We start from the raw sequence: 22725 nt of genomic DNA, 5'->3' as shown, positions 1-22725 counted from the left end.
CAATTTTTATGATTCTATGATAAGTTAAAGGGCCAAGGCATTTAAACCTGACTAGTATCGGTTCCGCACCGAACACTCGAGTGTGCCTGCCTAACTAGAGTACCATCGGCAGCAAGTGTAACTGTGCGTCACTCGATCCAGGCAACTGACAACGGCAGGGATTCACTTTCTCAGAGCCAGTACAGTGACCTTGTGTCGTGGCGCACAATAGCGCTCTTATGCAGTGTTGCCGTGCCTACGATCCAGTTGCTGGGCATAAATACACAACAACAACTTGCATTTATACAGCGCCTTTAATGTAGTGAAACGTCCCAAGGCGCTTCACAGGAGCGATTATCAAACGGCATTTGGCACCGAGCCATATTAGGAGCTATTAGGGCAGGTGACCAAATGCTTGATTAAAGAGGTAGGTTTTAAGGAGTATCTTACAGGAGGAGAGCGAGGAGGAGAGGTTTAGGGAGGGAATTCCTGAGCTGAAGCCACAGCCGCCAATGATGGGGCGAAGGTGGTCCTTTTAAGATGTTCCTTAAAACATCCTTTTTTTGTCACCTGCCCTAATTTCTCTTTCGTTGGCTCGGTGTCATACCTTGTCTGATTACACTCCTGTGAAGCACCTTGGGAGGTTTTGCTACGTTAAAGGCGCTATATAAATGCAAATTAGATTGTAGAATGATCCAATCCAGAAGGCGGCCATTCGGCCCATCATGCCTGTGCCAGCTCTGTGACAGAGCGATCTAATTAGTCCCACTCCCCCTGCCCTTTCCCCATAGCCTTATATACCCACATTTACCCAACAATGTTCCCATATCCCCTCAATCACTTTTCCTTCATTGACCTTTCCAAACTAATCTTCAATGCTGATATAGTTTCTGCCTCTACCACTATAAAGTCCTGTGACATCATTTGCTTCTTAATTTCCCCACGCGCCGAGTATTGCAGTTCATGCACTTTCTCTATTCTTTGTTTGTATTCAATAATGCTTCTTTTCCTAAGTAACTTTTCCAAAACGACATCTAAAAATGTATCATTGCTTGTGTTTCTAGAACCTTCTAAACCGCGTTTCTTTTCCAGATGTTAAACCTTCGAACATCCTAGTGAATTCCCGTGGGGAAATCAAACTCTGTGACTTTGGAGTTAGTGGGCAGCTGATCGACTCCATGGCCAACTCATTCGTCGGGACAAGGTCTTATATGTCAGTAAGTGCCGTTTGATTATTACCCGCGAGGGAAAGGCTGGCCCTGATCCTATGTTAGCGACACGATCAACGTTACATCCCTCTGGGGGGGGGGGGGGGGGGAGGGGGAAATATAATCTTCAAAAGTAAACACTGGAACATGAAACAAACTGCGGCAAATGCTGCAGACAATCTGTGGGGACGAGGGAGTTCGAGGTTGTGGAAAATGGAAACATTGGCACTGGTGCCTTTCCCGGGACGGATGACCGAGCTTCACTCTACGGCCCCGCCATGACACGATTCCATCCCACGTCCCGCCCCGCGGGAGTGCAGGTCAGAGAATCGAGCGCGAGGTCACTGCTCCTGACTCCAGGCCCCGCCAATTTCCCAACCGTGGGTTTTAATGGTTTGGAAAATCAGGAGCAGGTGAATCCCAAGTGCTCGGCACCCGGCCCGATTCACTTATTCACACTCACCGTTTCGGGGCACGTGTCAGACTGGGGAGCTCGATACTGAGGCTGGGCGCCCAGAGCCAGAAAGTATTCCACTTCCCAAAACTGACAATTCGCATCTCCCCAGGAGCAAGAAATTCACCAAAACATTTACATACAATTAATAAATTAACAAATAACCTTCTGGAAATACTAGGGGACCGAGGGTCTAACGAGAAGGAGAAACTAAAGGAAATCCTTATTAGTCAGCACATTGTGTTGGGAAAATTGATGGGATTGAAGGCCGATAAATCCCCAGGGCCTGATAGTCTGCATCCCAGAGTACTTAAGGAAGTGGCCCTAGAAATAGTGAATGCATTGGTGGTCATTTTCCAACATTCTATAGACTCTGGATCAGTTCCTATGGACTGGAGGGTAGCTAATGTAACACCACTTTTTTGAGGATGTAACTAGTAGAGTGGAAAATGACCCATTTATCCCGACTCTTTGCTTCCTGTCTGCCAACCAGTTCTCTCTCCACATCAGTACATTACCCCCAATACCATGTGCTTTAATTTTGCACACTAATCTTTTGTGTGGGACCTTGTCAAAAGCCTTTTGAAAGTCTAAATACACCACATCCACTGGCTCCCCCTTGTCCAGTCTACTAGTTACATCCTCAAAAAATTCTAGATTTGTCAAGCATGTTTTCCCTTTCATAAATCCATGTTGACTTGGGCCGATCATGTCACTGCTTTCCAAATGCGATGCTATTATATCTTTAATAATTGATTCCAACATTTTCCCCACCACCGATGTCAGGCTAACCAGTCTATAATTCCGTTTTCTCTCTCCCTCCTTTTTGGCAGACAGTGACTAGTGGGGTACCACGAGGTTCAGTGCTGGGACCCCAGTTATTTACAATATACATTAATGATTTAGACAAAGGAATTGAATGTAATATCTCTAAGTTTGCAGATGACACTAAGCTGGGTGGCAGTGTGAGCTGTGAGAAGGATGCTAAGAGGCTGCAGGGTGACTTGGATAGGTTAGGTGAATGGGCAAATGCATGGCAGGTGCAGTATAATGTAGATAAATGTGAGGTTATCCACTTTGGTGGCAAAAACAGGAAGGCAGAATATTATCTGAATGGTGACAGATTAGGAAAAGGAGAGGTGCAATGAGACCTGGGTGTCATGGTACATCAGTCATTGAAAGTTGGCATGCAGGTACAGCAGGCGGTGAAGAAGGCAAATGGCATGTTGGCCTTCATAGCGAGAGAATTTGAGTATATGAGCAGGGTGGTCTTACTGCAGTTGTACAGGGCCTTGGTGAGGCCACACCTTGAATATTGTGTACAGTTTTGGTCTCCTAATCTGAGGAAGGACATTCTTGCTATTGAGGGAGTGCAGAGAAGGTTCACCAGACTGATTCTCGGGATGGCAGGACTGACATATGAAGAAAGACTGGATCGACTAGGCTTATATTCACCAGAATTTAGAAGAATGAGAGGGGATCTCATAGAAACATATAAAATTCTAACGGGATTGGACAAGTTAGATGCAGGAAGAATGTTCCCGATGTTGGGGAAGTCCAGAACCAGGGGTCACAGTCTAAGGATAAGGGGTAAGCCATTTAGGACTGAGATGAGGAGAAACTTCTTCACTCAGAGAATTGTGAACCTGTGGAATTCTCTACCACAGAAATTTGTTGAGGCCAGTTCGTTAGATATATTCAGAAGGGAGTTAGATGTGGCCCTTCAGATCAAGGGATATGGAGGGAAAGCAGGAATGGGGTACTGAGGTTGCATGATCAGCCATGATCATATTGAATGGTGCTGCAGGCTCAAAGGGCCAAATGGCCTGCTCCTGCACCTATTTTCTATGTTTCTAAAGATGTTTTCGGGAAGTTTATATCCTGCTACCAATGGATAAAATGGAAAAATACCCTTAACTTGGCATGAATGAATGTTAATTTGGCAAGTTTCACTCAGTCCCTCGGAGTATCAGAATCTTACAGCACAGGAGGTGGCCATTCGGCCCATCATGCCTGTGCTGGCTATTGTGACAGAGCGATCCAATCAGTCCCACTCCCCCTGCCCTTTCCCCACAGCCCGGCACATGTTTCACCTTCAAGTATTTATCTAATTCCCTTTCGAAAGTTACTGTTGAATCTGCTTCCACCCGTTCAAGCAGGGACCTGAAAAGCGGCTCAACTCGGTGTGTGTTTCCCAGACATGCTTTGGCCACGGGATGTTGGTCCAGCAGTTTGTCCCTTGCACCTCCGTTATGCTGGTAAGACCGGTGCAACAAGATCAGATTTCTACCCCTCCCCCCCCCCCCCCCCCCGCCCCCCGGATGTAATGGGTGAAAAAATTGCAGGGCTATGGGGAAAGGGCAGGGGGAGTGGGACTGATTGGATTGCTCTGTCACAGAGCCGGCACAGGCTCGATGGGCCGAATGGCCACCTCCTGTGCGGTATCATTCTATGTAATGCTTCTAGGACTGGTAGCCAGGCAGGCAGGTGAGTGTTTCACAGGAGAACTAACCTCTTTGCCTCTACGCTCTGCCTGTTCTTTAGCCTGAAAGACTCCAGGGGACGCATTATTCGGTCCAGTCGGATATCTGGAGTATGGGCCTCTCTCTGGTGGAGATGGCGATCGGCAGATATCCCATTCCTCCGCCTGATGCTCAGGAACTCGAACAGATCTTTGGCTGCAGCCCCGGAGAAGACTCGACACCCTCGGAGCCGAAACCTCGACCTCCTGGCCGTCCGGGGAGCTGTGAGTGTCGATTGTGTCCTCGATTCCCATTGTCCGTATCGTGGGGGGGGGGATCCGGGATACTGTGGACTATATCCCGGGGGGGGGGGTGGGCGAAAGGGGGGGGAATCTGGGATACTGTGGGCTATAGCCCGGGGGGGAAATCTGAGATACTGTGGGCTATATCCCGGGATTGGGGAGGGGAATCTGGGATACTGTGGGCTGTATCCTCGGGGGGAGTGGGGGGGAGATGGGGGAATCTGGGATACTGTGGGCTATATCCCGGAGGGGGGGGAATCTGGGATACTGTGGGCTATATCCCGGGGGGGAAATCCGAGATACTGTGAGCTATACCCCGGGATTGGGGAGGGGAATCCGGGATACTGTGGGCTATATCCCGGGGGAGAGGGGGGGGAATCTGGGATACTGTGGGCTATATCCCAGGGGGGAAATCTGAGATACTGTGGTCTATATCCCGGGATTGGGGAGGGGAATCTGGGATACTGTGGGCTGTATCCCGGGATTTTGGGAGGGGAAAATCCAGGAAACTGTGGGTTGGATCCCGGGGAGAGGGATCCCGGGATTGGGGGGGGGGGAGAATCCCGGATACTGTGGGCTGGATCCCGGGGTGTGGCAAATCTGGGATACTATGGGCTGTATCCCGGGGGGTGGGGGAAATCCGGGATACTGTGCATTGGATCCCGGAATGGGAGAGGTGGGGGGATACTGTGAGCTGTATCCCGGGGAGAGGGAATCCGGGATACTGTGGGCTGTATACCGGGATACTGTGGGCTGTATCCCGGGGTGTGGTGACGAAATCTGGGATACTGTGGGCTATATCCCGGGATTGTATGAGGGGGGGGAGGCAATCCGGGATACTGTGGGCTGGATCTCTGGTATTTGAACGAAGGGATTGGGCAACCCATGTTCCCACCCTCCATCACGGTGCCTTTCAAAAGATGCTTTTCCCTTTGCAGCTTTTGGAGTGGACAATCGGCCCCCAATGGCGATATTCGAACTGTTGGATTACATTGTGAATGAGGTGAGTTCCACTCGTGCTGACCCTCACTCAGCCACCCAGCTTGTGCAACAAGCTTAATAAACTGACTCTGTCAGTGAGTCTCACACAGGTCTATTGAGAAATCGGGCAGATGGTCAGCGATGGTTCACAGGCTCAGGCCATTCGGCACAGAGGGTCCGTGCCATGTTTACGCTCCACACAAACCTCCTCCCATCATCGAATCACAGGAGTGGCTACTTACTCCTAGCGGATTGATTGTTAAATAATGAAACGGGTCACTGCCCGGAACAAGAGTTCACGGGGGAGGGTATTGAGCAAGCTGGGTGCCCCTATACTCTCTGTGCTGCCTTGATACTGCTCCATCTTTTAAAATATAAATCTTTATCTCCGAACATGAGCTGCTGGACAAATCACGCATCATCTGCCGGCGTCTGATATCGCAGTCATTGGCAGCAAAAGGTGAACCGGGCGGCAAATAAGGGGGTGAGGAGGGCGGGGGGGGGGGGGAAGCCCAGAAAATGCTGGGAATATTCACAGCAGGTCAGGCAGCATCCGGGGAGAGAGAGAGCGCGAGAAAGAAACGTCATCGACCTGAACAGTGAACTCCGTTCCCGTCTCCAAGATGCTGCCTGACCTGAGTATTCCCAGCATTTCCCGTGAAGTCAGGGTCTTGTTATTTGCTTCCCTTCCCCCCCCCTAAAGGCACTGACCCATGTCTGGAGTTGGGCAGATTCGCTCTCTGGCCATTATTCATCATGAGCCCTGATGGTGAGCATTGGAATTGCAAAAAGACCACGGTCCATCTAAGAAGGAAAGAAAGAAAGATCTTGCATTTCTATAGCGCCTGTCACTGCGATGGAGACCTGAGACAAGATCTCCTCTGTTCCCCGTGTTCACACAAAGGGCAGTGAAAATCTGGAACTCCCAAAAGGCAGTGGGTGCTGGGGCTCAATTGTAACCCTCTAGAGTAGGATGGATATGTTTTTGTTGGGCGAGGGTATTAAGGGATACAGAGCCAAGGCGGGTAATTAGAGTTGAGGTACAGATTAACCATGATCTAATTGAATGGCATAGCAGGCTCGAGGGGCTGAATGGGCTACTCCTGCTCCTGTGTTCGCTGCCTCTAGTGTAGCCTCAATTGTATGGACATAAAATGACAATATGTTTGTTACACCTTTTCCCCTGTGTGTATACACGCACTCACAGATCTCCTGTGGCATTGCTCATTGTAAGTTGCAGGATACAGTAAAGTGTGACAGGAAGTAATATGTCACTTACAGGAAGTTAGTGTAATAGGCAATATTATCAAAATATTAACTGCTCCAGAGTGTGTTGTTAAAGGCGGTAACGCACTCTCCAGTGTTGGGATGACTACAAACTGTCTATTCGCTGTCTTTATAATTTCCTCTGACTGAGTGTTTCAGTCCCCACCTGCTATTATTAAAACCATAATATATTGCCCTCGATTTTTCTATTTATTAAATTATGTATCTGTTCACTCTCTTTGCAGCCGCCCCCTAAATTGCCAACTGGAGTATTCAGTGAAGAATTCCAGGACTTTGTGAATAAATGGTAAGTCTGTTATTAATAATTAGAAACCCAGGTCCCTGGGTGCAGTGCACAGGAGGAGCCCGCAGTTTGTGGAGGGAGCTTGGTACCCCGAGTTCACTTCCCGATCTCTGCTGTGTCACTGTGGGCTGGTGCCAGGCTCTGCCCACAGGGGAATGGAGAATCACCGGGCAAACCATCCGTCAGAGATTGTTCAACTCTCCGTGTCATTCGTGGGGCTCTGTGAGCAGGCTTGACATCAGCCCGACCCTTCAACACAAGCCGCATGGCTACGGTAGTATCGTGGCTATGTTACTCCACTGGTAACCCAGAGGCCCGAGTTCAAATCTCACCGCGGCAGCTGAGGAATTTACATTCCGTTAATTTAGTAAATCTGGAATAAAAAGCTGGTATCAGCAATGGTAACCATGAAGCTAACAGATTGTTGTAAAAACCCATCTGGTTCACTAATGCCCTCTCCTAGTATCCAGAGTTGTGCGGATTCTCCCTCTGGCCATCATTCAGCATGTGTTGGCACGCTGTGCTAATTGGTAACATTGGAATTGTGAAAAGATCAGGGTCCATCTAGTTCACCTTCTAGCATCCCAGTCGTTGCACGAAGCAACGATAATGGAGTTGCTGAGCAATCACAGCAATCAATGAAAGAAATATCTTGCATTTCTATACAGATGCAGCGTTGAGAATCCAGGACCGAGGCCGTTCCAGATTCTGGGCTTTTCCAGACTTTCGATCGTCTTTCTGACATCACTAATCCGGAAACACCCGAGCCCAGGTTCAGGTATTTCCAGATTTCGGAACGTCAAGGTGGGGTGGGATAGGGTCCCCGCCAAGGTGTTGTTCAGGTCGCTGGCCCTGCTGCGGAGGAGGTGTTTGGGCGGGTCCGGATTCCGGAACATTTTATGGATTCCAGACGACCCTGCCACCGATCGGTCCGGAACTCCGGATTTTCGACGCTGCACCTGTAGTGCCTTTCACTGGAGACCTGAGACGAAAATCGCCTCTGTTCCCTGTGTATTTTTGTAAAAGCACACTGTCTACTACTTAACGGTTGAAAATGTCTCATCTTGTTTTAAGCTTGATAAAGAACCCTGCAGAGAGGGCGGACTTGAAGCAGCTTATGGTGAGTGAGCCACTCAATGCTGACTGACTTAATAGTATTCGGATCAGGTAACGAGTAATATAATACCACTCTCGGTATAGCTCAATTACTTTTTTGAATAAATGTACACGGGAGTTCCCTCAGTGGCTGAGTAATGGAACCTTACAGCCCAGAAAGGTTAAATCCCTTGCTCTGTGCTGTGTGAGTTGTCCCTCGGTCAGGGCAAGGGTCAGATAGGGAGAAACCTGGAGAATTGCGTACAGAATTGGACTCCTTACCCAAGGAAGGATATACTTGCCATAGAGGGAGTGCAACAAAGGTTCACCAAACTGATTCCTGGGATGGGGGGGATTGTCCTATGAGGAGAGATTGAGTAGGCTAGGCCGATATTCTCGAGTTTAGAAGAATGAGAGGTGATCTCATTGAAACATACAAAATTGTTACAGGGCTTGACCGGGTCGATGCAGGGAGGATGTTTCCCCGTCTGGGAAGTCTAGAGCCAGGGGTCAGTCTGAGAATAAGGGGTCGGCCATTTAGGACTGAGATGAGGAGAAACTTCACTCAGGGTGGTGAATCTTTAAATTCTCTACCCCAGAGGGCTGTGGAGGCTCAGTTGTTGAGTATATTTAAGACAAAAATCGCTAGATTTTTAGATATTAAGGGAATCTAGGGATATGGGGGTAGTGCAGGAAAGTGGAGTTGAGGTAGAAGATCAGCCATGATCTCATTGAATGGTGGAGCAGGCTCGAGGGGCTGAATGGCCAACTCCTGCTCCTAATTCTTATGTCAACTGTTTCCAGTGGCAGGAGGATCAGTAACCAGAGGTCACAGATTTAAGGTGATTGGCAAAAGAACCAGGAGATATTTTTTACGTAGCGAGTTGTTGTGATCTGGAAAGCGCTGCCTGAAAGTGCGGTGGAAGCAGATTCAATAGTAACTTTCAGAAGAAAATTGGATCTAAACTTGAAAAAGAAAAATTTGCAGGGCTATGGGGAGATAGCAAGGTTGTGGGACTAATTGGATAGCTCTTTGAAAGGCACAGGCACGATGGGTTGAATGGCCTTCTGTGCTGTATGATTCTATGTTAATTGTGACTAGATTTGTCATTATTTTTTTAAATTCATTCTGGGGATGTGGGCGTCACTGACAAGGCCGGTATTTATTGCCCATCCCTGAATACCCTCGAGAAGGTGCTCCCACAGCGCTGTTAGGGTGGGAGTTCCAGGATTTTGACCCAGCAACGATGAAGGAACGGCCGATATTATAGAAAGTTACAGCACGGAAGGGGGCCATTCAGTCCATCATGCCTGTGCCAGCTTTGAAAGAACTATCCAATTAGTCCATGTCCATGTTGGGAATGATGTGAGACTTGGAGATAATGGGTGAGCTTTTTCTTCACAAATCTCGTGTATTTTGTGACAGGCTCATTCTTTCATCAAGCGATCAGAGGCAGAAGAAGTGGATTTTGCAGGCTGGCTGTGCACGACTATCGGCCTGAAGCAGCCAAGCACCCCAACGCACGCTCCCGCTGTATAACGTCACGTGCCGCTAAACCTCTGCTGTTCTGTATTTGTGCAGCAAACTGATGGATGTTTCTGCTAACATTACCTCATCAATAACCCTCTGTTCCATAAATAATTCTAAAGATATATATTTAAAAAGAAATGTATTTTCATTTTTAAAGGAAGGATGTCTGTTAAAATGCCAAGATTTAACTGCCCCTCTTAATTCTTGGAACTTGCCCATGGGAATCGGTATAGTGTGCACCGATTGAGGCGTCAGTAGTAAACCAGTCTACTGCCCAATTTAGTGGCTAATTGTAGAAACTTCCCACCATCGCTCGTCTTTTAAGAGGAAATAAGCATTCCACTCTCCCTAGGGGACAATAATAGTGTGCCTGAATACCTATTACTAATGTATACACTGCACTGCAAGTGGGGAAACTGGAATCTCAAGTTAAATTACATTCTCCCTAATGTATTTCTACTGCATCCTTCATACCATTTGCATCAGAGGGGGAAGAACATTGATTTGTTCACTAACTTCTATTACTACCACTCCAAACCTGGGAGGTAGGTGCACGAGAGGAGCCTGGGCCAAGCATTTGTCCCTCAGCAGTCAGAGATTGGGAACTCGTTATGAATTGCCAGCAGGAACTCCTTGGAGCCTACGGGGAGGTAGAACAGTGCTACCAGCTCCAGGCACTTCTGATCTGTCTGAATTCTCGATCAGAACACTTGAGCTGTTGCCAGTACCTCCCCTCCCCCCGGTGCAGGGAAAGAGGGTGGGAATAAAGAACAAAAGGGAAAGGCCTGTGATAGGATGGAAGGCAGGAGAGATTAAATGACAACTGCAGAATCATTACCAGCCCCTGCCATCTGAAAAAATGGGGACAGAGGTTTTGTGCTGAAATTGTTGAAACAAGGAGACTGTAAAGTGTCTGCAAAAGTTGAGGTGCTGTTTCTCGAACTTCATTGGAGGCAGAGCACAGAGAAGTGGGAGTGGGGCAGAGAATTAAAATGACAAGCAAAAGAGGCTCGGTCATGCTTGCAGACTGAATGGAGATCAACACAAGACCAAGAGTAGTAAGTCACTGAGTGGAAGAATGGCTCATTTTCTGGCACTCCCCCCACTCGGTGATGCTGGAGATTGCCTGTTCCAATCACCAATTAACTACACTGACTCAGGAAATGTCACATTTGGACTTTTGCAATAAGTCTGCGCAGAAACTGGAGCATGTCTCCTCCTCAGCTCAATTTGCCAATTGCAGCCCTGGCAGAAACTCTACACCTACATGTTTAACTGGTGATAAGATTTTGTACCATCCATAACAAGGAGCACATTTTGGAGCCCGGAAGTCTCCTGTTAAGTGATTTATAAAATGGAAGAGTGCAACAGTGCCCAAATTAACGTTCTGGGTTTGCAGCCACTTAAAGCGTCGCAGCACATCACGGCCTGTTTAATTCTGTCGGATTTCAGTTGTTAACTAAACTAGCAGTTCAGATTAATTTCCTCCCTTCCCTAAACTTTGTGTTCCCTGCATTACAGGCATTTTTTTGATTTCCCCATGTGTGAAACAAGTTACTGTAGTTACTTCATACAGCATTAAGGATTGTAAAGTTGCACAGGCTCAAACAAAGTTGCATCAGTCTAGTCAGCGGAGACTGGAGCTTGAAATTATTTTGTAGCCCTGTCAAACCGTGTGGACATTCCTCTTCTATTGAATGATCCATCCAAAATGGTGCATGCAAGCTCTCCACCACTGCCAGCTTGGAATAGGATGTCTTTGCATTAACAGTTCTTTCCATCAACTCCATTTTCACATCTCACTTTAAGAATCATTGATATATTTGGCTCTTCAGGGTATATTAAAAGGAGCAGACAGTAGTACCACATTTCAAATGCCCTGCCCCTTGTCCCAATCGTATAAACGGTTGTAGTGTCCCATTACTACTCTCATCCAGCAATGAGCAATTCTCATTATCCTTCTCCAAATAACTTAAACATTGTGATTGTGATACATCTCACCAATAGTATCCCTTTTAAAAAAAAAACTAAATTGTGATTTACCATGAGAATGAGCAGGCAACTTGTTCTCTGCTGTGAGTAATCAGCCACTAGGAGATGCTAGATATAGCTAGTCTCCCTTCACTCAACATTGAGAACAGCAACTCCCCATTAGGTTTAATTCACTATGAAAATAGCAGGAACAGAAATCTGTAGAGGGGGCAACTAAACTTGCATCAGGGAATCATGGGTGTAAACTCGTGCCCTGTCATCACTGGTGCAGCTAATTGAGAATTGCAATAGGGCCCCAACTATTGATGTGTCTATTCACTAGTCTAAAAATCTACTACTTCAAAACCACTTGATATTAGTAGAATAAATATGCAGAGACCAACAGTGCCAAGCTAAATCAAACCCAGGATGGCTGGCTACCTGCATCCATGCCAAGAGAAGCCAGTTATTAAAGCTAAGGGATTCTGAACCTCCCTTTTCCTTGGCCAGTTTCAGCTTATTCCCTACATCTTCACAGAAGTGGCCGTGAGCTACATCTGATTTTGGGGGGGAGGGGGGCACAAGGAACAGCAGGAGAAACAGGGCAGCCACTTCCTCTTTGCAACTTTCATGTCCCCATTTCATTGGGGCTTTACCTGGATTTCTCATACACCCCACCTGCACCATGCTGGTGAGGCTGTAGCATGATTTAAAGTGCCCCCCCAATATCAAACTGTTAACAAAGGCCCACCTTTTAAAGGAAACAATCCTCTTTTGTACTGAAGATCTTTTTGGAAATCCTGGGAAGCTGCCAAGGACAAGAGATGTGGAGTACTCTAAACCAGACAATCTTTCTTTAGACCAAATGCAACTTGTGTGAGCAAATATTGTTGACTGCTAGAACCGTGTATATCATGTAAAGTGTGCAATTCAGAACCCCTTTCAACCTGTGTTCCTGCTAACGTTTTCACCATTAATCAGATGTTGCAATAAATGATTGTAATGTGATCTTTAAAAGTTTCCTTCTTTCTACATTTACATTTTGCCGCTTTTCAAATCAATTCGGGGAATAACAATTATGTCTTTGTGGCAACATTAGAAAACGGGCATCTTTACGTGTCATTGTACCTCCAAGAAAAATCCATCCACGTGGTGTCCAGGCTCACTATTTAGGTGGAATGTGAACGTATAAACAACAAGAAGCAAGTCCCTCGAGCGCTAGCAGACTTGGCATCACTGCATGTTCGATGTACCATTGCACAACTCCAGACTCAGCAATGGCAAGCCATGGCCACTCGAGCAGGATACTGCCTGGGACATTTATGAAAATGAGTGTATATTCATCCAAACTCATTGCCCAAAATTTATTTCACAAGTCCACACCTTGCACGATGCAGCTTATGCAGGACCACCGAACAAGCAATCAGTAACCAGCACCTGACTATTTTAGTGTGGCTTTTTAATCATGTGGTGGCACAGCAAATTCACAGGGTTGTGATCTAACCTTTGAACACAATGGAACACACAGTTCAATAAACAAAACGGCTAATCCAGGGCAACAGTGCAAGTTATCCTCAAATTGCTTCATGTAAACTTAAACAAAAGAAACTGTAAGCGTGTGTGTTTATTTTAAATAGATTTTTATTTAGACTGAATCCATGTGGCAATGTGAGCGCACACGTCTGTAACAACAGGAGCCTCGCATTTACGCCGTTGCCTTTTGCTTCTTCTCCAGCTTGGCTTTGTGCTGAAAGGGGAAAGAACAATTTGTCTCAAGTGTTTGAAATTCCCACCAACCCAAACCATCGCATTCAACAAGCCCGCACGGATGAATGAATTATTTTATCTCTGCACCAACATTTCTAAAATGGTTGTAACCAGTTTACTGCCATAATCACACCAAAGTATTCCTGCATTACTTGCAATGAGACCAAGACTAAAGCAGCAAATAGAATATGGGTTAAATATGTTCCCAGCCCTCTAATTGGTTGAGCAAACAGCAACTCAAACTGCTACAAGATTTGGACCTGTAACTTCCTGATATTTTGTGAACCGTCAGCAAAACAAATAGTCTGAAAAATAGATATTTTATCATTCCAGGGTTCACACTTAAGTTATTGAAAAAAGGACAGGCCATTTAGCCCATTATCACTTTGCTCTCTGATACCCCAACTTTCCAATTCAGGATTGAATGGGGTTTTGTAACCTAGTTTTCATCCATATTCTCTGGCAAGCATTTGTCTGACAGTAATTACTGTCTTACATTCTCACTATTCAGGCTATGATCAGAAGCCTACAATGGAAAGTCGAGTAACTGCCAACATTTTCAGTACAATCACCGCCATGTCATTCATTGCCATGTCATTCATTGCCCTCTACACAGAATCTAATGTAATAGGCTTTCGAAGCTTGCAAACATCCCCATACATCCATTAGGCCTCGACATGAAAACAAGACTAAATATTAAAAAAGGATCCCTTTTATGCAATGTTTAGTCATCTCGCTCAGAGACCGAACTGGCCATTTTGTGAACGTGGCCACACTTACGTTCTTCTCTTGCAGGAGGATTGCATGGCGGCGTGCGGTCTTGGCATATGGGTTCAGCTTGGTCATGATCCTCAGGTTCTTCAGTGGGTTCTTCTTAAGCACCCTGCGCTGTATAGTTTTGCTGTGAAAGGCAAAAAAAAAACGTCAGCTTCTGACAACAGCAGGCGTTACTGGCAGAGTAAAATCACATTCACCACACACGGGCCGTAATCCAGAGATACGAGGAACACAACAGGCCCTCTGCTGAAGTGGGGTACATGAAAGCCAGCTTGTGTTTGTTTAATTCTGTACAAGAGTTAGCGTGTCAGCAGGTGTGACCTCAGTTGTGCTCTCATAGAAAAGCAGCACAACCAAGGCGCTCTGGGTCCCACACGTGGGAACGATACCCCCCTGCCTTCTGGGCCAGAGGAAGGTGTACAATGCCAGGTTAGAACAGAACTTGCTGTTAAATGTATCTGTATGGAGGAAATGTTAACGAGTTTCAGAACTGTCCCCGCCCAAACAATTATTCCAACTTCAGCCCCATGTTACGAACAAGACATCAGAACTTCCACTAATATCACAAGGTGTCAAAAACACGGACCATGAAGTGGAATCTCATCACTGTGCCTGAAAGCTGCAGCAGAATGATTGATCTAGCTCTGGTACACATGTCGTGCTTTCATTTACATTAACTCCCAATAAATGGACACAATTCAATCAGGATCTCAGAGCAACGAAGTTCAGCTCGGATTAACTGACCAGGCAAAACATTTCAACTTACTTTGGTGGACGAAGAGCCTTCTGGATTTCTTGACTCTTCATGATACGGCTCAGATCTGTGTTAGTCATCTTATGAATAGGAAGGCTGGATTATAAAGCAAACAGTTATTGTAAGTACCAAAGTATAAAATTATGAGGGAGCTAGATAAGTGTGGATAGGAAGGACCTATTTCCTTTAGCAGAGGGGTCAATAACCAGGGGGCAGAGATTTAAAGTCATTGGTAGGTTTAGAGGGGATGTGAGGAGAACTTATTTTATCCAGAGGGTGGTGGGGGTCTGGAACGCGCCGCCTTAAAAGGGAGGTAGAGGCAGAAATCCTCACATTTAAAAAGTACTTGGATATGCACTTGAAGTGCCATAACCTACAGGGCTACAGACCAGGAGCTGAAAAGTGGGATTAAGCTGGATAGCTCATTTTCGGACGGCATAGACACAATGGGCCTCCTTCTGTGCCGTAAATTTCTATGACCAGCCACAAGAAAGATTAAAATGGAAACCACCGGCTCAGTTACTGCAAGAAAGAACAGACCATGAGAATAGAGCCTAGAGTAAAGTATGCTGAGCAGCACTGGCACTGCTGGCTTTAAATAGAAAGAAAAGCAAACTTGCATAATTAGTATCTCATTGGGTATCCAGGATATCCCAGAGCCATTAATTACTGTTACTTAAGACAATATAAAATACTGTACACGGAAGATTGGGGTGAGATCAATCTGTTCACCTCTGGAACTATCGTTTGAATTTTCTGCCCCAAATCTCCAGCTATCTAGTTCAATGGGTGGCCAAAGCAGAGTGTACTTGAACTGTAATCTGTACGATACCAACTGAAATCAGATCTAAATGAGCAGTTAGTGCACATTTCAACCTCCTGCTTCTGTTAGACATCAGAACTTCCACTAATATCATGAGGTTTCAAAAACACGGACCATGAAGTGGAATCTCATCATCGTCGCAACATTACTGCAAGACTCCAATTTTACTGCACGGGGATTAAAACACAATGCAACAATCTCAGCTGGACAAGAGTGCTGACCTCCATCCTCCTGGGCGAGAGGTAAAGGTCCATAAGGTCGACACCAGGCAAGACAAGGCTGTGATGCCCACACATCTAGAATCACATCTCAGATGAGAGGAGCAAATTGAGACAGGAGAAAATGCATAAAGATCAATTTAGATGAAGAACATTGCGCCCACCAATGTTGTTTTATCACACCCAGGGGCTTACTTGTATCCAAGCTTCAATTTGGAAGGTTTGCGCCAAGTTCCATACAGCTCATCCAGCTTCCGGAAGGCGCTCTCTGTCCAGATGCAGAAGCGTCCGACGTGGCCACCAGGAGCAAGTCTCAAGACATTCAGTTTGTTGACGTCGAGAAGAGTTATACCTACAGTGGACAATGCAAAGCAGGGTTAGATTCCAGTGTTATACCTGCAGTGGACAATGCAAAGCAGGGTTAGATTCCTGTGTTATACCTGCAGTGGACAATGCAAAGCAGGGTTAGATTCTCCACCAAGTACACGCCAACTTTCAGCTCACGTCTTAACATTGCAACAAATCAATACAAAAACAGCTACTGCCGCTATCGGGAATATTATATACACACACTCGCCCTCACCACCTGGGGAGAGGCTGTGCATAGGCCAGGCACTCCCTACCTGGAAAACTGATTAATTGAGCCAGGGAAAAGAAACAGGCATTTAAAATGTTTTTTTTTTAAATAAAAAGATTACAACAATGGCTTGCAAACTGATGTGCACTTAGATATAAATTGCACGCCCCGCTACTGAAGTCAGAACTTCCACTAATATCACAAGTTTTCAAAAACACGGACCATGAAGTGGAATCTCATCATTCTGTCCAGCTCAGAGAATCAGTAGCTGTTGCAAATAGTCATCTGACATTACATTACTGATCGGCACTCTCGCAGCTCCCAGCAACACGGCAAAGTGAATTTAACAAATCACCAAATCCACAGCAAACCATCAGTTAATCACATGTAGACACAAGGATCCCAACAAAGGTTCTAACTGTAGGTTCAATATAAAAAAAGCCCCAAAACATTGTTAAATGCACTCTTGCCCATTAGTTGCCTCACAAGACACTAGCCCATACTGCAAACCTGCCAGACAGGAGATTACCTGGGATGTTCCTGAAAGCTCTGGCAACACCATTGTCTTCGTTGTAGATAATGCACGGGCCCTTGCGCCGGACACGCCGACGGTTCCTCATTTTACCTTTGCCAGCGCGCATACGCTGGGATGCATAAACCTGTAGGGGGATAAATAAATACATCTATTGTTGACTAATTTCAAACAGTGATTTAAAAAAAAAAATTAATTCGAGATCAGATCTTCGAAATCGTCACAGCAATCAGAAACACGGACCAGAAGCAAAGTCTCATCCTTTCTCAGTGTATCACTCAGTAGAACAAGGAAAGAGTTGCTTGCCTTTTTGATATCATTCCAGGCCTTCAGTTTCTTTAGCATCAGAACAGCCTCCTTGGTCTTTTTGTAGCTTTCAATCTTGTCTTCAACCACAAGTGGGAGCTCTGGGATTTCCTCAATGCGATGACCTGCAAAGGATTATAAAACCAGTTTCAGGTCTTTCTGGTCAATAAATTTCTTCAGCACATACCAAATCTCTGATTTCAGCTGCAGAGACAACACCCAAAAGTAAAGTTAAAGTTAGACTTAAACCAGAACTGGTCAAAGCAAAATGATTTCCCACCTGCCTCAGTTCGTTCCACGACACTTGGGACTAATAAACACGATTTATGATCAGGTTAGAATCATATTTATTTACAGCAGGTTGTTGGAACATGGTGTGTCTGATCAGAAACAGTGGTGGAATTCACATTAGTTTTAACAAAGGGAAATGGCTTAAAGATTAAAAAAGGAAAATTTCAGTGGGAACTGTCCATATAACTCGATGATACACGGAGGTACAAAGAATTAAAATTAAACAGCCAATTTTAGCTGGCCTCGATGAAAAAAAGCTAAAGTTTCCCCAGACATTCAAATTTGAAAATTGCCACCAATATGTTCAGGTCCTGCTCAGAGCCAAATGTTCGGCATATATCTGCACCAGCATAACAAAAGGCAACAGTCACTGTGCACAGAATAAGACGCAAATTACACCATCATAGCAAGCCACTGCCACGCTCCAAGCAGCAATCAGCAACACAGCACATTTTAACATATACCCGGAGGATCTAGTTCTAAAAGCCAACTGATTTAGGACCTACAGTAAATTCCCATTAGCAACGTTTAGTAACTTCTGCACTCCCAATTCCAGCTAATCCCATTAAACATCTGCCGCTAATACCCACTTCAAACAAGTCAAATGCAAACACCCTTCTCACCAGATTGCTCTGAATGGAGCAGGTGCAAGTAACCCGCCACAGGGCTTTAATCCCAGAACGACTCACCTTGATGGCAGCGATTGGTCTCACACGGATCATTTTCATTTTATGCTCACTGCCCTAATGTAAACTTTAACTACTTTATAACATCAGCTTTAATTATTTTGAAAAGATTATTCTATTGCATGTAGCATGTCATAGCACTCTCAGCAGAAAGCAAGTTACTGCAGTCAATGCATACCGCATACCAGTGAGAAAATCACCACTCCTATTGGTCTCTTGGGCGAGATGAAACAAATTACCTTGTATTTGGACTATGAAAGAGTTTAACAGAGCACCTTGCCGTTAGTCTTTGTTACCTCTAGATTTGACTACTCTAACTCGCTCCTGGTCAGCCTCCCACATTCTACAATACATAAACTTGAGGTCATCCAAAACTCAGCAGCCCGTGTCCTAACTCAAAAACTCAGCAGCCCGTGTCCTAACTCACACCAAATCATGATCACCCATCATCCCATGCTTTTTGACCTACATTGGCTCCCGGTTGAACAACACCTCAATTTCAAAATTCTCATCCTTGTTTACAAATCACTCCATGGCCTCGCCCCTTTCCATCTCTGTAATCTTTTTCAGCCTCACAACCCCACAAGATGTCTGCGCTCCTCAAATTCTGGCCTCTTGAACATCCTTTATTATAACTGCTCAACCATCAGTGGCCGTGCCTTTAGCTGTTTGGGCCCCAAGCTCTGGAACTCCTTCCTTAAACCTCTCCGCCTCGCTTTCCACCTTCAAGACGCTCCTTAAAAGCTACCTCTAAACAAGTTTTTGGTCAGCTGCCTTAATTTCTTCATTTGTGGCTCAGTGTCAAAATGATCTGTTGTGTCTTGGAACACTGTTGTGAAGCGCCTTGGGATGTTTTACTAGGTTAAAGGCGCTATATAAACAAGTTATTATTAATATTCAATGTGATCCAAGCACTCCAGCCTCTGCACACTTACCTTTTGACAGGACCAGAGCCGGGAGGGCGGATGCAGCCAGAGAGGAGCAGATGGCATATCGCTTCTGGGTCACGTTCACCCTGCGGTGCCAGCGGCGCCAAGTCTTTGTTGGAGCGAACATGCGGCCCCCTCGGCACATCTGATTCAGGTTAAGGTGCCTAACTTTCCCAAAAGGACAACTGTTGGGTATTCAAGTATGCTCAGACTTCAATGTTCGTCATTCCCCTGTACCAGCTTTTTGACAGAGGCACCCGTCACTGTGCACAGCGTCAGACGCAAATTACACCATCACAGCAATAAGAAATGTTAGTCCAATAAAGGAGGCAGCTCAAATAGGCCGCACACAGCAAATTCCTGCTCGCTAAAAAGGGAGAACACAGAATAGTGTGTGTATAGACCAGACCTGGCGGTATTTAATCTCACACATTGAATAGGATACGTTGCCAAAAGCACCCTGACCGGAGCGATGGGTGCCACCACCCCGCACACGGGGAATACGGGCCACAGCTCTGCCGGTACCCCACGACTCGGCACTGGTCTGGTGACCTGAAAAATAAACGTGTAAATACAAACCATAAATTTATTTTCTTCGCCACGAGAACTGAAATTGTGGGCGGCAAACAAATACGTAGTTTACAAATCATTTCAATGGGGGTAAGCCAAATTGAGTGATCTAGGCCTGCTACAAGTGAACTTTCAATATTCTATAAGTTACAAATAAAAACCATCATCACAATGACAAATATAGAATCTATGCACAGAAACAGGCCATTCAGCCCAACTGGTCTGTGCCAGGGTTTATGATCCACACGAGCCTCCTCCCACCCCATCAACATATCCCTCTATTCCTTTCTCCCTCATGTGTTTATCCAGCTTCCCCTTAAATGTATCGATACTATTTGCCTCAACCACTCCCTGTGGCAGCGAGTTCCACATTCTCACCCCTCTCTGGGTAGTTTCTCCTGAATTCCCTGTTGAATTTATTAGTGACTGCCTTAACAAGTGGAAACATCTCTACATCTACCCCATAACTTCGTAATTTTAAAAACATCCATTTATGCCACCCCTTATAGCCTGCTCTTTGTTAGTACTGCTGCATTAATATGCAAAAAATTGAACAACCCCGTAACATACCCATGCCACGACTTTCTTGCTCAGACTGAAACACTCGTCACTCAGCTGTGCCAGCTTATTGACAGAGGCACCTGTCACTGTGCACAGCGTCAGACGCAAATTACACCATCATAGCAAGCACCGTGAACCCCCACATCAATATATGATCATAGAATAAGACACGTTTTCATAAAAGCATACCAACATTTTGCACGCTCTCTTTTAACCAGTATCTCTGATTTGACTATATTTATAAATATTTCCATAAAACAGCACCCCAAAAGTGAGGGAAATACCTCTATTCCATTATAGAAACATAGAAAATAGGTGCAGGAGTAGGCCATTCGTCCCTTCTAGCCTGCACCGCCATTCAATGAGTTCATGGCTGAACATGCAACTTCAGTACCCCATTCCTGCTTTCTCACCATACCCCTTGATCCCCCTAGTAGTAAGGACTTTATCTAACTCCTTTATAACACAATAGCCATGCAATCTCACACAATTGGATTATCTATTTATCTTCAAATGGTAACTGTTTTTTTTTGAAGTAGTTAAACTAAATTCCATGCCCTAGATTCTTCATAACCAGATGTTCAATTAAGTATAAACATGCTTTCAAGTAGTTTTTTAAACATTCATTATGATCTAGCTGAGGGTAAAAGCACTGGTAAATACTAACAGGCTCAGGCTCAGGGGAGGGGGAGCAGGGGGGGGGGGGGGGGGGGGGGAGGGCTGAATTGCCTGCAGTCTGTGCTGATTTCAATCTTTTATAATGTGCCAAATAATATTTTGAGATTGCATGGTCCAAGTCCAAGGAAAAGTCATGTGGTTAGTAGTACCTAAAATATAATTTAAAAGACTAATATACATTACCTGCATCCGCACTCACAGCATATGGCTGCCTGTTATTTTTGCGTAGATTTGTGTGAACAAAGTTCACAATATCTGGGCGGATGGGAGCTTTGAAAACTGCGGGCATAACAACATTTTTGCCCGATACCTCTCCCTTGTCACTGTACACCGTTATTAATGGTCGAGCACACGCCTGAAAAAGATGATAAAAAAAAGAGCCATTAAGTAAAATTTAATTCCCAGGTCTCCTGCCACTTGTGCAGTGATGGTGGTGGTACCCATTGCTCTGCCAGGGTGCTTTGGGCAATACAGGCCTCAGCTGTGAGTGGCTACCAGGTGGTGCCCAGTGAGGTTCCCGAGCCTAATGTACTTCAATATTCAGCCAATATTCTGCATTACATCAAGATGGCACTAAACTTTAAAAATCACAGACATTATTTAAGTCCCAAAGGAACTCTGATTCTAATATTGTGAAATACAGTTGAGAATATAATTATTCTTTTCGACAGAGATCAGTTTATAGACATCAAACACTTCATTTGGCAGCAGCTGAAAAAAATTTACTGGGTTCCAAGTCTTTACTACCACGGCAATTCTAAAAGTATTGTTACAGAACCAATAACCCATGAAGGCAGGGAGGGATCACCATTACTTCAGTAGTCACGATCGCAAACCCCAAATTACATTACAGCCACTTCCCTCAACTGAAAAACAGCAACACAGAGGCACATGGACCGGCTTCAACTAGGCCCAGCCGAAAACTCAAGTATTAATCAGTTGGAAATGCTCTCCTATATCAGACAGGAATCTGAAATAACCTAGAATCCAAATACAGAAAATTCATACTGGAAAATTGATTGTTTTTAAATTTGAAAATGAACGTTTAAAAATCGTACTTATTACATTCCTCTAAATGAAGCATCTCATCACAAAATACCAATCCTGTGCCACCTATTGCCTCCTGTTTAATACTAACTCTTCCCCCCCTCCCTTTAAAACCAATTTCCCAACTGTTTAATAGAAACTTCCACCGTTTAATACCAACTCCCCTGGTTAACCAGCTCCGGTTACATTATGGACAACGTGTCTCCCCCCTCCCAACTCCAACCTAGGCCATAAAATGGCGGCCCGGCAGCACTCGGCCTCCTGATTTCGCTTTTTCCTTTCACGGAAAAGTTTCGATTTTCTATTTTAAAACAAGGCGCGCTGTCAGGCAGCGGAGTGCCTGGGGCCCGGTGGCGGGGTTTGGGGCGCCGGGCCCCGGGGAGGGCCGGGTTTGGAGCCGGCTCCGAGTACGCACCATGTCGGAGCTCCGCGCGGCTCGGCGGCGGCGGCAGGAAAGGGCGAGCCACTCCCGCCCGCCGGGATATGGAGCACGCCGCCAAACCCCCGCCCCGCCAAAGCCCCACCCCCAGCCCACACACCGCCCAGCAGACCTTTTCAAAATTACCCTTCTGACTAATGGACATCGTTAAATTAACAAAAACACTCGTTTTCTTCACCAAAAAACTAAAAGAATGCTGGCACTATTTTCTTTCGAT

At 45.6% G+C, this 22725-nt stretch overlaps 2 protein-coding genes and 6 non-coding genes across 8 annotated transcripts in view; 1 reads left to right on the top strand and 7 right to left on the bottom strand.

Annotated features, from left to right (window-relative positions):
- The window catches only part of map2k1 (mitogen-activated protein kinase kinase 1), a 47391-nt gene extending 34830 nt beyond the window's left edge, over nucleotides 1–12561 (top strand). Inside the window, exons 6-11 of the mRNA XM_070858589.1 lie at nucleotides 1072–1196; nucleotides 4186–4387; nucleotides 5344–5408; nucleotides 6898–6959; nucleotides 8031–8076; nucleotides 9478–12561. Of these exons, the coding sequence (XP_070714690.1) occupies nucleotides 1072–1196; nucleotides 4186–4387; nucleotides 5344–5408; nucleotides 6898–6959; nucleotides 8031–8076; nucleotides 9478–9591 (614 nt within the window). The 3' untranslated portion in view covers nucleotides 9592–12561. The remainder of the gene's footprint in view (nucleotides 1–1071; nucleotides 1197–4185; nucleotides 4388–5343; nucleotides 5409–6897; nucleotides 6960–8030; nucleotides 8077–9477) is intronic.
- Nucleotides 12562–13176: 615 nt separating this feature from the next.
- Nucleotides 13177–22537, bottom strand: rpl4 (ribosomal protein L4). The gene is made up of 10 exons (XM_070858588.1): nucleotides 22485–22537; nucleotides 21206–21377; nucleotides 19659–19765; nucleotides 19220–19358; nucleotides 17308–17432; nucleotides 16999–17128; nucleotides 16088–16244; nucleotides 14864–14947; nucleotides 14101–14221; nucleotides 13177–13300 (listed from the first exon to the last, which is right to left on the bottom strand). The coding sequence occupies exons 1-10, from the start codon at nucleotides 22485–22487 to the stop codon at nucleotides 13259–13261; spliced, it is 1080 nt and encodes a 359-aa protein (XP_070714689.1). The 5' UTR covers nucleotides 22488–22537; the 3' UTR covers nucleotides 13177–13258.
- Nucleotides 14638–14709, bottom strand: LOC139228412 (small nucleolar RNA SNORD18). The gene has a single exon (XR_011587560.1). It is a non-coding gene; the product is annotated as a small nucleolar RNA SNORD18 (small nucleolar RNA).
- LOC139228411 (small nucleolar RNA SNORD18) lies at nucleotides 15743–15813 on the bottom strand. Its single transcript, XR_011587559.1, has one exon. It is a non-coding gene; the product is annotated as a small nucleolar RNA SNORD18 (small nucleolar RNA).
- On the bottom strand, nucleotides 16646–16717 carry LOC139228410 (small nucleolar RNA SNORD18). Its single transcript, XR_011587558.1, has one exon. It is a non-coding gene; the product is annotated as a small nucleolar RNA SNORD18 (small nucleolar RNA).
- On the bottom strand, nucleotides 17911–18007 carry LOC139228415 (small nucleolar RNA SNORD16). The gene has a single exon (XR_011587563.1). It is a non-coding gene; the product is annotated as a small nucleolar RNA SNORD16 (small nucleolar RNA).
- On the bottom strand, nucleotides 19417–19515 carry LOC139228414 (small nucleolar RNA SNORD16). The gene has a single exon (XR_011587562.1). It is a non-coding gene; the product is annotated as a small nucleolar RNA SNORD16 (small nucleolar RNA).
- LOC139228413 (small nucleolar RNA SNORD16) lies at nucleotides 20371–20469 on the bottom strand. Its single transcript, XR_011587561.1, has one exon. It is a non-coding gene; the product is annotated as a small nucleolar RNA SNORD16 (small nucleolar RNA).
- Nucleotides 22538–22725: the final 188 nt, after the last annotated feature.

This window comes from Pristiophorus japonicus, chromosome 17 (assembly GCF_044704955.1).
Source record: "Pristiophorus japonicus isolate sPriJap1 chromosome 17, sPriJap1.hap1, whole genome shotgun sequence".
Taxonomy (NCBI): domain Eukaryota; kingdom Metazoa; phylum Chordata; class Chondrichthyes; family Pristiophoridae; genus Pristiophorus; species Pristiophorus japonicus.
This window is presented reverse-complemented; position numbering and strand designations above follow the sequence as displayed.